The 16,314-nt window shown below is 40.2% G+C and overlaps 3 protein-coding genes across 3 annotated transcripts; 1 reads left to right on the forward strand and 2 right to left on the reverse strand.

Annotated features, from left to right (window-relative positions):
• The first annotated feature begins 1,126 nt into the window (after positions 1-1,126).
• cdc42ep5 (CDC42 effector protein (Rho GTPase binding) 5) lies at positions 1,127-3,532 on the forward strand. Its single transcript, XM_087778981.1, has 2 exons — positions 1,127-1,305; positions 1,857-3,532. The coding sequence occupies exon 2, from the start codon at positions 1,859-1,861 to the stop codon at positions 2,732-2,734; it is 876 nt and encodes a 291-aa protein (XP_087635107.1). The 5' UTR covers positions 1,127-1,305; positions 1,857-1,858; the 3' UTR covers positions 2,735-3,532.
• A 1,762-nt stretch (positions 3,533-5,294) lies between these two features.
• Positions 5,295-11,847, reverse strand: grwd1 (glutamate-rich WD repeat containing 1). Its single transcript, XM_087778982.1, has 7 exons — positions 11,441-11,847; positions 11,250-11,367; positions 10,219-10,387; positions 9,933-10,143; positions 9,718-9,863; positions 9,296-9,487; positions 5,295-5,799 (listed from the first exon to the last, which is right to left on the reverse strand). Exons 1-7 carry the CDS (start codon positions 11,655-11,657, stop codon positions 5,491-5,493), a joined length of 1,362 nt encoding a protein of 453 aa, XP_087635108.1. The 5' UTR covers positions 11,658-11,847; the 3' UTR covers positions 5,295-5,490.
• A 1,748-nt stretch (positions 11,848-13,595) lies between these two features.
• On the reverse strand, positions 13,596-16,162 carry LOC148062619 (uncharacterized). The gene is made up of 5 exons (XM_087779182.1): positions 15,571-16,162; positions 15,262-15,371; positions 14,998-15,069; positions 14,753-14,899; positions 13,596-14,353 (listed from the first exon to the last, which is right to left on the reverse strand). The coding sequence occupies exons 1-5, from the start codon at positions 15,581-15,583 to the stop codon at positions 14,012-14,014; spliced, it is 684 nt and encodes a 227-aa protein (XP_087635308.1). The 5' UTR covers positions 15,584-16,162; the 3' UTR covers positions 13,596-14,011.
• Positions 16,163-16,314: the final 152 nt, after the last annotated feature.

The following is a 16,314-nucleotide window of genomic DNA, read 5'->3' on the forward strand; positions in this document are numbered from 1 at the left end:
CATGTATATTAATCTCTAAAAGTTAAGAACACCAAAATGTAATATATAAAAATAAGAGATAAACTAAATGCAACAATCCTAAATGCTATTTAGAAATTGGTCACTCCTATATATCTCTTAATTCTGTTGGAACTAGATGGTGAAAAATAATTTATTGGAAACTATATGTAGAAATAAACATACAACCCTCTCCGTTTAGGATAGTAACCAAATAAACATTATACAATTTGTACCATTTTAAATGATGAAACTTCACATTTCTGTATTAATAGGTTTTTAGCATCGAATTTTCTCTTTGTTGAATAATTCAACTTGAAAGTTTCTATATTAAAAGGTTGAATCAGTTTTTATTTAATAATTGAATTAAAAAAAAAGTATATTGAAGGGTTATATGTCTTTTTGATAATTGAATTTGATAAAAAATCGAAAATGATCAAATATGATTAATTTATTCAACATTTAGTTTTTTAAAGTTATGATTATTATTATTATTAATGTCTAGCCTTCTTGGCATAGCAACATTTTTATATTAAAATTCCAAGGCTACTAATACTAGATAAAATATTTAGAATTTTTCAATCCTAGGAATTAGAAAATAAAACTCTTATGTGCCTCTTTAAAAACACAGCTAATTAATTAATTAAAAAGGCTACGTATTTAATTAATTTAATAATTTAATTTAAATTTTATCAAAACAATTTATTTTTGAATTATTGGAATTGTAACGTCAAACTCAACGTGTAAAAAAACAGTTTCGTAAATATTGGATTCATTTTTCTTTTTAAATCAAATTAAGCTTTTCAATATAGAAATGATTGTATTCAGTTATTATTTTATTAACATTTGTCATTTTTCATTAAAATAAAATAAATAAATAAAATATTCTGACGTCACTGATAACATTAGCTCACCACAGGTTGGTGTCATTACGTCATCGGCTCATTTACCTAATGGATTCCTCACACATATACGATCTTTAAAAAAAAATATTGTTCTCATATTCCTACAGATTTACTTCCACCCCCCAAAAAACTTGTTGTTACCCCACGGATCAGAGCAGCTTTCACGTGTCTGTGGGGCGACAGCGTGTTCCAGCGCGAGCCGCCAGATGTCCGGAGCGCGCGTCACTTCCTCGTCCTGCCCATCCCTGTGGAAAAAAGAAAAGTCTCTCACACTGACGCGACGGCGAGGAAAAAGAAGCGAGGGAAAGTCGAGAAGGGAGTCAACAAAAAAAACACCTTTAAACTATTGGGAGAAGTCGTCCGAACCGAGGAGGAGCTGAAGGTTTGAGATCATCTTAAAAAAGTAAGTTTTCTCAGAACTCTGGGATGTTTTGGTGTCGAGCCGTTGAACAACAGAAACTCTCGCTTCTGAATCCAAACGTTTTTAACGACTGATCAATATCTCTTTGAGGTCATGTGATTATATTGTTAGTTAATAGTTTAGTTTAACTTATAAACCCTTTTATTTTTTAGTACTACTAACCCACCAGGTTTCTTACGTTGGAGTTTGTACCACGTGATTTTCCTCACTTAATATAAATAAAACCAGATAGTTTGTTAATATTTTGAGTGTTTTTTATCATTTCAAGTTGACAGTAGTTACAGATATGTTGGGTCAGGAAAGTTACACTCCTGCTTGTGTTCATCCACAGACACACACACACACACACACCCCTGAGGGTAGAGAAAAGTATGTGCTAGCGTTGCATGTGTGTGTTTCAAGTACAAGTCCCAGCAAGGCCGTCACACCAGACGCTCAACGCTTTTCCCACAGTGTTGCACAACCATGACTCCTGACCCGGGAACTTTGTTTTTAAGCTTATTTTTTTTTCTGACCCGCTTGTCCACTTGCAGACATGCCGCTCCACCACAAATCCACCCGGGCCCCTCGCCTGGACCCCACCATGATCTCGGCCCCGCTGGGGGACTTCCGCCACACCATGCACATCGGGCGAGGGGGCGACGCGTTCGGCGACACCTCCTTCCTGGCCACCCTGGGACCCAGCCCCCCACCCCCCAGCGCCGACCCGTCAGAATCCACGACGGACCCTTCGGAACCTCTGGACGCACAGAGGAACGATGACTTCAATGACTTCGACGAGCGCCTCGAGTCGGTGTCGTCCTTCACCCTGGACTTGGATCTGGATCTGGGGCCCTCCATGCTGGGCGACGTCCTCGGGGTGATGGACGGACTGGGGCTTCAGGACGACGTGTTCGGTACCAAACGAGGCACGACGACGACGTCGGAGGAGGAGGAGGCGAAGAAGAAGAAGAAGAACCCCGAGTTGTCGGTTAGCATGCAGAATGGGAAGAACTCTGCGGATGAGAGCCAGATGGGGGTCGGCCGGGTACCAGATGTGAACGGCATCAAGCCCAAGGGTCTGCGACCGAAAGTGAGGTTCAGCGACAAGCGGGAGGAGATCATCCGGCAGGCGTCCGAGGAGGACGAGGGTCAGGAGTTCGACTTCCAAGACGACGATCATCAGCCGGAGGACCTCGGCCAGGGGGAGAAGAAGAGGGGTCCGGTCGGTCCGGGCGAGACGGAGCTCGGCAGACCGGAGCTCCCGCCCAGTCCCGCCTCGTCCCACAGCTCGGAGTACGAAGGGGTGACGGCGCTGGACAGGAGGCTGGACAGCGTCCACTCCGAGAGCGACACGGAGGACGAGGAGGACGAGGGCGTCGGGCGAGGCTACACGTTCGAAGACGAGTTCGACGATGAAATCGGTTTATAGGAATCAAAGGAACTATGAGTGTGAGCGTCTGTTGCTGGAGAACTTTTTTTTTAAATCTTCGAGAGAATCATCCAAAGACTCGTGATCACAAGCAGCCATTGTTTTGACAGTGAAAGATTCGTAGCACTTTTTTTTTATTTTATTATCCGAGATGTTTAAATACCGACTCACGCCGAGTTGAAGATGTTTATTGACTCAAGGGTGCACGACAGCAGCTCTGGGACGTTGACTTCACGGTGCCTTAAAGGGAGAAAAGAAATGCTTAAAAAAAACAAAAAAAACTCTAACAATGTCTTACTTTACTTTTGTTTACTGCCTTCTTGTTTTCTCGAGCACATCTTTGACTGTGAACTTTTCACATTCCACCTCTGACAATGTGAGATTTGATGCAGAACCTGGTTATTTAGCATGTTTTCGTACCAAAGCTATTATTTTCAGCTGCTGGGCTGTAAAAAAAAACAACAACGAAAAACCCTTTGAAATGTTACGACAATCGAAAGACACTTCTTTTTCTTGTGCAGTTTTTGGGTCTGTCATGCTGTTCAAGACATGGTATGATACATGTACTTATGTGTTTAAGAGTGACAGCGAAAATAAAACATTACTGGGATATTCAAACACGTTTTTAGTGTTTATAAAATAAATATTATTGAAAGTTTTTATGTGCAGAAAGAAAAAAATAAAATAAAAAACCTTTTATTAAAGATACAATTTTTGTGTAATGCATGTTTTCAAAAGCCCTCACGACTGGATATGAGATACAAAAAAAATAATGAATAAAGAAAAGTTAGATATTTATACATGGTGTCATTTGTTTTGTCAGAGTGACTGCAATTATATTTAGGAGAATTTATTTAGAAAATAAACGGTTTAATTCTACGTATCTAAAATAAATAGTTGAATCAGTTACTTGTTGATTATTCTTTCTAGAAGTTAATACACAGAACATTTTATCTGGTTCATTACCGGCAAAAAATGTACTTTGTAAATAATAAAATATATATATTTACAAATTATTATGTGAAAATAGTTTTAATATTTTGGGATATCTTCATATAAATCAGTGTAGAAAATATGCCTTTGTACAACATTTAATACAACTTAAATTAATAAACATTTTCAAAACAGAGATGAAACTAAAATATTATAAATCAAGTTAACATCATGTTTAGGGGTTACTGTATTTAAAGATTTAACCAAACATTCTAAGATGTGCTTTTAAACTAAAGACCAAGAGGCAGATACTGAGTCACTGTCTGCCATCATTATGACAGAAACAGACTGAAGATAGATATTCAAAGTCAAGAATAATGTTCCAAAAATATAAATAATTATGGAATTATGAGTAAATAATCTTAAAACAAAAATATACTGTATTTGTTTGGCCTTCACTAAGATTTTTGTCAACATTTTGTCTAAGAGATTTCAAATTTCCCATCTCGGTGGAAAATAAACATGACTATGTATGATTTTCATTATGAAAATGTTCATAATGATGTTAATTTAAAAGAAAACATAAAATAGTTAAATGCAGAAGCAGCAGAAGTGGAAATCTTCCAACACATGTATTCCAGATGCTTGTGAATAACGGCTGCTGACCCGATCACGCCATTATCAGCTGAATCGCTTATTTCTGAGCTTTGAGAAAAAAAAAGAAAAAAAAAAGAAGCATGTGATACTTTTCTGTTCTTGTCTGAGACCTGGAGCAGCCGCTCGATCATACCACAGTCACGCAGCAGGATGTACCGAAAAATAGATTAGTCATAAATCCTTGGGAAGAGTGGTGGAGTTATGGGATGTTAGCTCGGGGAGGTCGCTTTTGTTTACGTTCACTCATCAAGACAGACTAGGTTTTCACAGTGACCAGCTTTTGTTCACCAGACTTCAGTGAAGTTTTCTCGTCGCCCTCTTGGATAATTCAGGCTTTAAATCGTCCGTGAAACCTCAGTTATTTTTATGGATGGAGTACTTTATTTTGACACACTGGTTTCCTCCCACAGTCCAAAAACATTGAGGCCAGTAGTTATATGTTCCCTTTGATGAACTAGAGACCTGTCCCTAGCCTCTTAACCTAGCTAGCTGGGACACATTTCAGCCAATGCAATGATAAATAAGAGTAAAAAGAAAGGGACAAAAAATATGCAATTATTCATTGTATATTGTATTTTATTTAAACATAACCCCCCCCCCCAAAAAAAAAACATTATTCACAGGTTACTTTGATATAAAACCACTGAAAATATTTAGATTAAGATAATTATCCTTTTTTTTTAACTTTAAATAACTTAAACCTAGTTGTTTTTTGGAATTTAACCAGTACATGATGCATTTAAAAATGGCTGTAAAGACTATTTTTTCATGATCAGTTTTGTAGTTTAACTTTCTTTTTCAGGGCCACATAAATTAAGTCAAAGGACTGCATTTTACCACACTTTTCCAAAGTCTGTGTAAGAGCTGCAACTTGATTAACAATATAAACAGCCTCTCTTTAATATTGGTTTTAGAATGTAAATGTTATAGAAAAAACGTGTAGAGTCACCTTTAGTAAAAAATAAATCTATTTGAAAAGGGGAAAATGGATTTTAATTTGTTGAAAAACAAAATAATTTGTCAAGAAATAGACAATATTTGACATGTGTGGAATAATACAAAACTAGTTGTATAGAGCAGAGAATATTGCCTCCATATTTGTCCAGGTACAGCCGAGGGGAAATATTATTTACATGTATTTCTGTACACGTTCAAGTGTAGCGACTTCACACTGATATTGTCCTGAACACGTTGAAGCCGGACAGCGCGGTGGAGATCATGATGCCGGTGAGCTGGGGGTGCCAGTGGAGCTCCTTGATCTCCGACTGGCCCTGGTGCAGGAAGAGCAGCTGAGGCGGCAGGTCCTTGGTGGCCTCCACCCTGGCGCCCACGTCGCACGACTCCACCGACAGATCCCACTGGCTCACCACGTCGTCGGCGCCGGACGCCGCGAACACGCTGGAGTCCACGGGGTTCCACTCCACCGAGGTGATGGGGGCGCTGTGCTGCTTGAAGTTGGCCACGGGTTTCCCAGCCTGCAGATACAAGAATACAAAAACATGATGCCAACGTTCTTCTCGTCATTTGAAGTACGTCAGTCAAACTCGGATGACGTCTCCTGCAAATGAAGGGTTTAGATTAATCTGAGGGTGTAATGTTACACGCCCTGACTGCCGAGTCAATAGAGATGTGAGCGAGACTCTGACCCAACCTGTAAAGACGCTGTTGAAACGCCTCGAAATATGTGCAGCAGCAGCTCATGACTATTAGACCGAGTGTTTCTACGTAGTTCAGTGAACGAAAGGCACTACTATCAATCAATCATCCCAAGTACATACTTGACAAACCCCAACAGAAGAACTCGCCCTTTTCAAAGAACCACTTAAAAAAAAAAAATAGTCACCGCCTCACATTTGTAAAGAATACAACGGAAAATATTGATATGTTTTTATTATCATTATTATTATTATGATCAACTTGCGTTTACGATGATTCAATAATCATGGTACTGCTTTTAAATTCATTTCTACCTCAACACACAAATGTATTTAAACATCGTACCTATACAATTTGACATGCTTATATTGTTTTTAGATAAAAAATATATATAGAAAAAATCCCTTTATAGAATTAGGTTTTAATATTATAAATGTGCATTTAAGGTAGAAATTTATTGATAAATTGTTTTTTTTCCAAATTATCCTCAGCAAATACAGCAATTTTTCATAAAAATAAAAATTTATTATTTATTATTATTATTTAATAATATTATTTATTACAAATTTAAGCATATACACACAGAGAAGTTTGAATAATGAAAGTTGATCCATCTTAATGAGATCCAGGCCTCATAAGATATAAAAGAACATTTATTTTTCCAGATTTTCTTTAATTCTTAGAACATATTTTTATCGTTCTGTCACCTTTGCCTTCAAATAATGTTTTTTTTTTTTTTAATTATTTTCAACTGGGCTAATAATGGTTTCATTTTCACTCTAAAGGCATTTATTTTCTGAACTTAATCATTTTCAAGCGTGAATTAAATCACCACATTTGGTGGATTTGTAGTCCTGGTGAACATGAGGATCGAATTTCTAGAAGGTTCTGACCTGCTCTTGTTTTCTAGGAGGAACCTGCATGACGGTCCCTCACAGCCAGGTGTCGCTGTAGCGCCGTTTTGAGTCCAACGTTCAAACGACCGAAGGTCACCAGTCGATGACTGACGTGATAATCACGCCACATTTTTTTTGAATGGCTTAAGCACTTTGATAATATATCATAAACAATCCAGTTGTATTTTGTTTTATTTAAGTTGCCTTCCAAAACAATAATAAATAATTAAAATATTCTTCACTTTTTCCAGCCAATCAATCACCTTAAATCCTTTAAATAGCTGTCGACAGTGTTTCAAACTATGGTTGCAAGTTAAGGGTTACTGACGGCTCCGAGTTGTGCCAGGAAATCTAACTCTCAACCCGATATAAATTGGACTCGACCGGTCATTAAAAGCCGTTGATGAGTAATTTAATGGGATCTGATGAGGCTGCGAGGCACCAACACAGGAGCGGGTCGTCAACGTCTCTCGGCACCGACACTCAGAGTGAAAGTGAAAACGACAAGAAATAAAAACTTCATTGTGTGTTTAAGGTGGAACAATGCAAGTGATTCAAAAGGGTGCGATTGTTTAAAAGAAACATACTGAAACTGAAGGAAATAATAAATAAATATTCCAAATAGTCAATGTAACCCAGTCAAAGTAAATAAATAATATATATATATATATATATAATATAATATGTAACATTAAATAGTAATATAATTAGTAAAATGAATATATCAATATAATGTTCTAACTGTGATCATTTAAGTACAAATTGTGAGTTAAAATGTGTTATTGGAATGTGTTATATTTATTCATATATTGCGACTTTTGTGGGGAGTGGATTTTTGTTAATAGAATAATTGATGGCGCACCGGTGCGCGCAGGTGGCGCAGATTATAGACCCGCCCCTGCCGAGGGAACACCGGCAGAATACCGGTGGTAGAGTTTTGGAGTGGATGTGTGTCGGGCGGTTTTGGACAAGAGGGGAAATACGGTGAAACTGAACGGACAAGTTGGCGAACGTGAATTGTCAACCCGACAATCTGGGCGGCCGTTACTTGCGCCGTGGACTTCCAAACGAAGTCCGGAGAGGTTACGCGGAGTTCCAAAAGATCGTCAGCTCACCACACGTGAGCCGACGGAGGACGAGGGTTCGCTCACACAGTTGAACCCGAGCGGTGGCCGTCAACGACCCGTCCGGGAGCGCACCTGCGGAAAGCGCGGCGGGTGCTGGAGCGCCCCACCGACGAATCCCCGCCCAGACCTACGCTGAAAGGTACTGTTTTTTTGTATATTGATACCACTCCACTGGAAGGAGGGACACTTTCGTTTGGATTACGGAGCCCCCCCACATTTCAGACCCGCGACGCCCTGGACCTTTAAAGAGCTGGCCGTGTGCGTGTGTGTGTGTGTGAGTGTGGGCCCTTGATTGTTTAAATTGTAAATGTACATACGGGTTGTTAGGGAATTTGAGTTTGTTCTTTTTTTTAATCCCGGTTTATGTGTGTATTTGCAAATTGTTATTATTATTATTGACTAAAAACTAAGTTTTGAATTTAAACCTTGCGTGGTGTGTGTTTATTATTATTTGCCTATAGTGGTTCAAGGGGATTTATATATAGTAATTACGTTAACGGACCCGGAAGCCCTCCCCTCATTATCCTGGTAAGGGGAGCGCTACATCAATTTTACAGGTATTTTCTACAAGACTTGTTGAACACTTTGTAAGTTTCTATTCGTTCTTATCTCACAATATACCTGAACAAACTTTTTTCTAAGAAAAAGTGTCATATTTGGAAAGTGTCAAAACACCTGTGTTCTGGCAGAACTATTTGTAGGCAAATTGTTTTCCTGACCTTCTACTTTGTACTCTGTGATGAGTTCACTAGTAAGGGGGTGTTCTAGATCAATATTTGGGGGAAAATGAAACCAAATTCAGTTGCTTTTGTTCTGGTTATTTCAGTTCGTGTTATAAAAATTCAAGTATTGATACCCATCACTAAATGCAGTCAGGGTTAAGGTTTGAGTGATTCCTATTCTGATTCCAGTTTCGGTTCCTCACACTTGAAAAAGTTTAGGATATTCATTATTTCTGGATTAAATAGTCTGACTTTCTCCTTTAATTTGTTTTTTTATTTATTTGTTTGTCTCACTTGTATTGACTTTACTATGATTGGCCCATTTTAAAAGAACAATTTGAAAATCATCCATGAACTCACATATTATTATAATCAATTATGACTACATTTTCACTCAAGAGCTTTACTTTTGAAAAAAAGCCTCATGGAAAACAACTTTATCAAGAATATAAATGTCAAACCTTTGATCGCTTCCAGGAGAATCTAAAAGCTACACTTTCAATTACTAGAATTGCTCTTGTGTAACGCTTGGTATCGAGAATCGATTGTACGTTCCTGTCGTTTTCTCACCTTAAACTGCCGCAGGTCCCAGACCTTCAGAAGCCCGTCGTCCCCTCCCGACAGAAGAAATGGTTCGCTCCGGTTCCAGCTGATCACGTTGACGTCGGACGTGTGCGCCTCGTCGACCGACAGCATGGAGTTGGGTGGGGCGCGGGTATCCCAGACGCGCACGGACTGGTCCACCGAGCACGAGGCGAAAACCTTCGGCGGAAAAGTAAACATGGTTAGATATCCTGATCAAACAAGATGAGTCTGATTCCGTCCACGCAAAACTCTTAAGCTCTTGATAAACAATATCATTTGCTTTTGAGTCACAACGATAATTATATTGTTTAATATATGATCACGTGTTGACACAATAACCTTCTTAAAACTCTTTCGATTTAAGCGAGTACTTTCATTTCCCAGTAAGAGCAGATAAAGAAACTCACCGTGGCTTCCGTTGGCGACCACTGCAGATCCTCCACAGACTTGGTATGCGAGCTGAACGGCCGCTGGTCGATCTTCCACGAAGTCCCGCCTTCCTGTGGCTCCCAGACGTGGATGTTCTTGTTGCAATCTCCGCTGACAAGTCGACCTGTTGAATCATAGCGTTGGATTCATCCTTACTTAATAGACTTAACTTGAATAAAATATCACCACCTACCAGGTACGACAGGCGACCAATCGATGGCGAAACCTTCGGTCATGTGACCCGAGAAGCTAAAGAGGGCCTTGGCTTCCTTCTGTTGCTTAACAAAAGTTGCCATGGCAACGGAACTGTGGATGGCTTCCAGCTGAGTTCGGAGGTCAAATATTTCTACCTGTCCTTTTTCCGACCAAACAGCAGCCAGAGACTGATTGCCTCGCTCGGTCACCTACAGGTGAGAGAACGACGAGTTGGTACCAAAGATGGAATAAAAGAAGTTTGATATTTTCATTAAAGCACATACTCGGACTCTGTTGATGCCTCCGTAGTGAGGCATCATGGCCAGTTCCATTTGAGGCTTTTTTTCTGCCTCTTCTTCTTCGTCATCCTCACTGTCTTCATCGCTGCTCTCCTCATCCTCTTCTTTATCTTGCTTGGTTCCATGAAGGTTGTGCATGCGCATCACCAGAAGTCTGAAAGATTGAGTGTAAAGAAGTGAACAATATATCGAAAATCCTTTGGTTATTCTCCCATCAAATCAGTTGTATGCTGGGGGTTTTTTTGCACTTTGTTCCAAATTTTCACTTTCATGTCTTGTGATGTTGTTACACGCGTTGTTATACGTTGTCTTTTTTTTTCAATTTAGGGTAAATATATTTTACAATTTAAGTGCATTTTGTTTTGAAAATGCTAGTAGCGACTTCAAAACTTTATTTGAAGACATAACAACTGGGCGCAGTTTTAGTGCATCTGCAAATCAAATGAGGTCTGAATCGGCAGATCTGATGTGTGGAGTCCATCAAGGTTCTGTTCTGGGTCCTTTATTGTTTTTGCTGTACTTGATTCCCCTCAGTAAAATCATTCAGAGATTTCCTGATGTTTCTTATCACATTTTCACTGATGACATCCAGCTCTACTGATGGTTCCACGCACACGGTTCAGGACCAGAGGAGAGAAAATCTTCATGGCTGTTGCTCCTAACCTTTGAACGATCTTCCTCTCTCTTTTTGCGTTTGATGGATCTACTGACTCCTTTAAGAAACATCTTAAGACGTTTTTATTTGTTCAGGCTTTTCCTTGATTTTCTGGAACACCTGTTGTGTCATCGGTTTTATCTTGATCTTTAAAATATATACTTTATTGAATATTGTTTTGATTGTTTAAGCGCTTTGTGACCCTGGTCTGGAAAAGTGCTATACAAATAAAAACTACTTACTTACATTCCATAGGTACTCATTTATGCTTTATATTAAAAGCATGACTCGTGTCATTTCACAGCAGTAAACTATTATTCATAGGGTAATACATTTGTTATAATATAATAATAATAAACACCTGTTAGCCATGGCAGAGTCCGCCTGGGTCCCTGCACACAGCAGCATGGAGAGAGGATGTTGCTCCCTCTTGTCTCCATCACCATCTTTGATGACGTCAAAACTCAGACACGGAGAACCTGAAACATCAAAAGTGTCAACAGGTCAACATCCGGGTTCTTTCCTCCCGAGGAGCGCGTTGTTGTCACTCGCCTGTCTGACACTCGTGGTACACGCGGTAGGCAGAGCGGTCCATCTCCAGCTCCTCTCCGGGCTGAAGCGGCTGAATTCCCGGCACGTAAACTTGCTTCTCCTCCTCCCCGCCGTCCCCCTCCATCTCCACTCCTTCGTCCTCGTCGCTGGCGGCCTCGTCCATCTCGTCCATCTCGCCTCCTTCCTCGGCAAACGTGTCTTCGTCGGGAGCAGACATCTTGCTTCGAGCGCTTACTTCCGGTTAGAGCCTCACCACGTGGTTTAAACCCCGTCCTCCTCCACCCCTCCCCTCCCTGTTTCTCTTCTTCCCACCATTTACGGGAATCCAGCTGCCATTTGGGAATCTGCTGCCAGGAAAATCATCGAGAGTCCGAACGGCTTCACAGCGAGGACACAGTTGAGTTAAACAAAAAAAAAAATACACAACTCTAGACCCCAAAGATAAGTTACTACTCATATAATTACTCTTGTTTATATTTGACGCCATGCCAGTCAGTTGTATGCTAGCTACTTTCTATAAAGGTCAGAGGTCATTCATAGTCCCCACATTCATAGTCACTGAAGCTTATGATTTCTTTTTGTTTCTTAGCTGGTTAGTAACCCCCCCAAAACAAGTGGAACAATCAACAGGTTGCTTGCTTCCTATGCACTGAAATATAAATAATATAAAATATAAAACGACTAATAGTTCATGAAACATGCTGACAGTGTCAGAAAACAACTGTAAACTTTCTCAAAAATATAAACCACATTTGTGTGTGGTTTAATCCCACACACAGTGGACCTGATTCAAATGAGTCATAATGGACCGGGTTAAATCGGGTCAAGCGACAGGCAAATCATCTGGGTTAGTGATGGAAAGAGTTTGTTCTTTTTTCAAGTATAATGGTGAAAAATATGCTGGGAAAAAAAGTCAACCCAAGGGCTGAAGCGAATACTAAGCTGTAAAAATTCAGGAATAAGAAAACATGTTATTGATCATCTCACGATGATGTTCTATTGTTAAAATGCATTCCTGGAAAACAAAAGCAAAATAACACTTTTATCAAACTCGTAGAGAGCTATAAGTTATCTAAAAAAATGATGTACAGTGAGTTAAAAACTAGTCAAATGAAAACTATTTTGCATCTTGAAAATACAAGTCCTCACGTCTTATCACAACAACAGATACATTTTTGACAGTTATTATCTTGTCAGACTTAATGGACAATACTATGAGATTCACTATCATTATTGTTGAATACATTCGATTAAACTAATAGCCATTTAATTCGCTTAACATAAGCTCTCGCTGAAGGTCCTGGGCCTCTTTTTACAGCACAGTGACTGCTGACAAACATCTATAATTCTCAAATAAAAAGGAGACTTACTTCCATCCCCTCAGCTACTCTACTTATTTTCCACTCCAATTTGTGCTGAAGAAGCAGTTTTTTGGCTTAAATCTCATGCTTAATGTTACAATGGGCACCTATACATGTTTCTCTTTTTGCTTTAACAAGAAAAACTGACTATTATAATCAATCGCATCATCAAAATGAAAAATACAAACTAGAAGCTATAGTTCAAAGGTGAAAATTCAACTCTTCAATTTGAGGGTCTTCAACACAAACTTGCTATAGTTAACTATAAACATAGGTCGAGCTAAATATTGTACATTTGAGATTAATTTTACTCTAAAAATCAATCAGTTGTTGAAAAGTTACACTAAGTAAACTCTGCTGCAGAAAGCTGGAATTTTGTTTGGATAATTTACGCTGACTCCCCACCTTTGGTTGTTTACCATCTTATAAACACAGATTCTCAAATGCTAGAAGAATGTCCTTGTTAAGACGCAGATTCTTATGGTGAAATAGAGAAAAACGAGTTGCAAGCTCGTTCGAAAACGACCAGAGGGGCCTTCCAAGGACAATCGTGAACGCGGCAGCCGTGGGTGTGTGCATGCAGAGGCATGTATGAGCTCCTCACATGTGCTCACTCTCTCTCATATGGATCGTATTTAGTGTTGAACAACCTTTGGAGTCACATCCAGGGTACATTCCTTCCTCATCCCCTCGTTTATCCTTCGGTTTTAATCTGAGTTGGCAAAACTGTTGACACAACACAGGCGAGCGGCCACGAAAAAAAAAAAAACGCCTCCCCCAGTAACAACACAAACTATATCTAAATGGCTTTAATTTACAATTTTTTATACCAAAGTAAAAGTCTATTGACAGTCGTACATAACATTCATTGTAAACAGTGAAGAAGTTCTCATCAAAAAAGACGATGGCTTATGTGCATTGGCTTGGTCAGCGCTGATCAAAGAGCGTAGCTAGATGGGCGGAAGGAAGGCTGTATGTCCGGGATATTACCGCGCGAACACTGTTGGACAGTGAACTTCAGATACTTTATTCAACTTTGGACATTAACTGCAACCTGTGCATGTCACTTTATATTAACATTAGTTAGCTTACTGCATAACAACATGTAGACACAGAGAGAAGAAACAATCGTTCAGTGCCAGGAAGTCTTGCATTTTTTGTGTGCATCATTTTAAAAAAAAACAAAAAACAACAACATCCTTTTTTCTTCCTATTGCAGCCACCACCAGTAGAGTCTGAAAAGCAAAGTACTCCAGAGAGAAGCGGAGAAGGACGGGCATCTGTTGGTTAGTGGCAGCGAATAGTCTATGATGCCAAGCTCGTCTTCCTCGACACTGCTAATGGCACGAGTGGTTAAGAGTCTCGCCCTCGATGGGCCGTAGTCCTTTCTTTCAACCGCTGGTGGCAAAGTGGGGAGGGGGCAGGTCGCAGTGGAGCGTAGGCATCCGACCTCCAGCCACCGGGTGAAGAGCTCTGATGTTAGCTTGAGAAGCTCTTCTGGGGAGGATAGTAATGTGGGAAACTGGGTCAAGTCCATCTCTTCCCGGAACCTCTGTGACAGAAAAGGAAGGAAATGCTTTAGAAATCTGAAGTACATTAAGGTATTTCTTCCCACAGTTTGGAATATAGGATGTACTCTCATTGGTTTTGACATTCTTGGATCTTTGGCTACAGATAGTTTCCGCCAGGAGTTTATTCTGAAGTTGACTGCAACTTTGAATTCCTGATGTCTGCATTTTTTTTTTTAAAGCGATCCATTACAGCTGATCTTTGCAACAAACCAGCTGGGCCACATCCTTCGTGATAAGTGGAGATTCCACTCACTTGTATCACTTAAAAAACTTTTCCTCAAAAAATGTCCCAAGTGTCACTTGTTAACCAGATTTTCTCAGTGAGCAACACAAAAACAGGCATTAATTCAAACCACGCTTCCAACGAAAATTACACATACCTCTGTGTTTTCGTTCTTCTTTATTATCTTATCCAGTGTGTCTTTCAGTTCCTGCACCAAGGAGTGATTTAGATGCTCGTTCCAGAGGTTTCTGAAAAGCACTTGCCAGGAGTCCAGGAGGACGATTGCAGCAGGAAACACACAACACTGGGTGGAAGAAAAGCGGGTGAGAAATGTGCACAACAGGTTAATAGATCAGCTCAATATCAAATTAATGCGTACGAACACAACTTGTTTTCACTCACTGGATCAGTGTCACATAGCATGCCTCTGGTGTAGCGATGCTCTACGTGGTAATCTTTTGGAAACACAGTCCGCTACAGGAAAACATTTTTTTTTTTTAATTAATGATTGATCAGAGACGACAAGTTGATCATAGATTATACCAGGTTACTGAACTTTATTTAACTGGTCACAATTGCCATGAAATGGTTAAACAAGTTCTGAACATGAAAATCTAAATGAAAACAGATTCAGTTTCAACAAAAAAAAAAACTCAAGCAACTTACAAATCCAGTTGGGTTTGAGTCGAGAGTCATTTTTAAGTTCTTCACAACCTCTGAGTCAAAGTCACCACATCCACCACATCGGACCGTCAAGAATGATAGCAACAGCAAAACTGCGAGCGGAGAGCGAAAGAGAAACACATAATTAGTGGAAACTTTCTGCGGTTTGTCGGCATGAAACAAAGTGCGCACCTACTTAGAAACATTACATCAGTTACTGCCTGAAGTTGATCTTGCAAAGCATGCTGTAGCTCACCAGGAAACTACAGCGACTAACCACACGGTCTTTCGAGAGAAACTGCTTCGGCTTACCTGGCAGTGACATCCTTTTATCTTTCTGAAAATGGACATTTCTCCATTTCTCTTGTTGACAGCAATCAGAGACAGAGGTTCCCGTGTCAGTCCGTGAAAGGCAAAAGTTTACTCCTCCCTTGTGGTCTTCAGGACTTTGACTGAGTGCCTTCCTGCGTCTTCTTCTTTAAAGCTGGATAGTCGGTCTTCATGTTGACATCCCTTATACATTCCTTCCTGTGGAGCTCCTTTGGTACTTTCCAGCAAAATGCCTGATTTATCCTCTCACGCCATCCCGCTCTCTCACTTTGGATTTTCCCACTTAAGCCTGAGTGGCTGCAGCTTTTTTTCCCTTATGAAAGCTTTTGTTTGATTTTGTTTTCTGTCTCTTTTATCTTTCCCCCTTTTCACTCCGTCCCTGCTGACCTAGAAGCTTTCTGAACTGCCTAATTTGAATCGCTCCTCTCGCCCTTCCTGAATGGTCTCTTCTTCTGCGCGTCTCCCTCTGGCCACCGAGTCCTCACTCACACCGAGGCGCAGCTCAAAGTGAAAGTGGTCTGCCTATCTTCTCCCTTTAAGTCGCAGCCCCTCCCACCGCCACACGTTTTACCTCATTATTGACCGACCCCAAGCACCCTCCCCCTGCTCCCCAGTTTCCCTGACCCCCATCCTCCTCCCCCTTCCAGTGAGGCTTAGTCATGCAATTGGAGCGTATGTTTTTCATTTGGACTCTCCCCCACACCTCTGTTCCTGTCGATCCCATGC

Source organism: Callionymus lyra, chromosome 17 (genome assembly GCF_982586985.1).
Source record: "Callionymus lyra chromosome 17, fCalLyr1.hap1.1, whole genome shotgun sequence".
In the NCBI taxonomy this organism is placed as follows: Eukaryota; Metazoa; Chordata; class Actinopteri; order Syngnathiformes; family Callionymidae; genus Callionymus; species Callionymus lyra.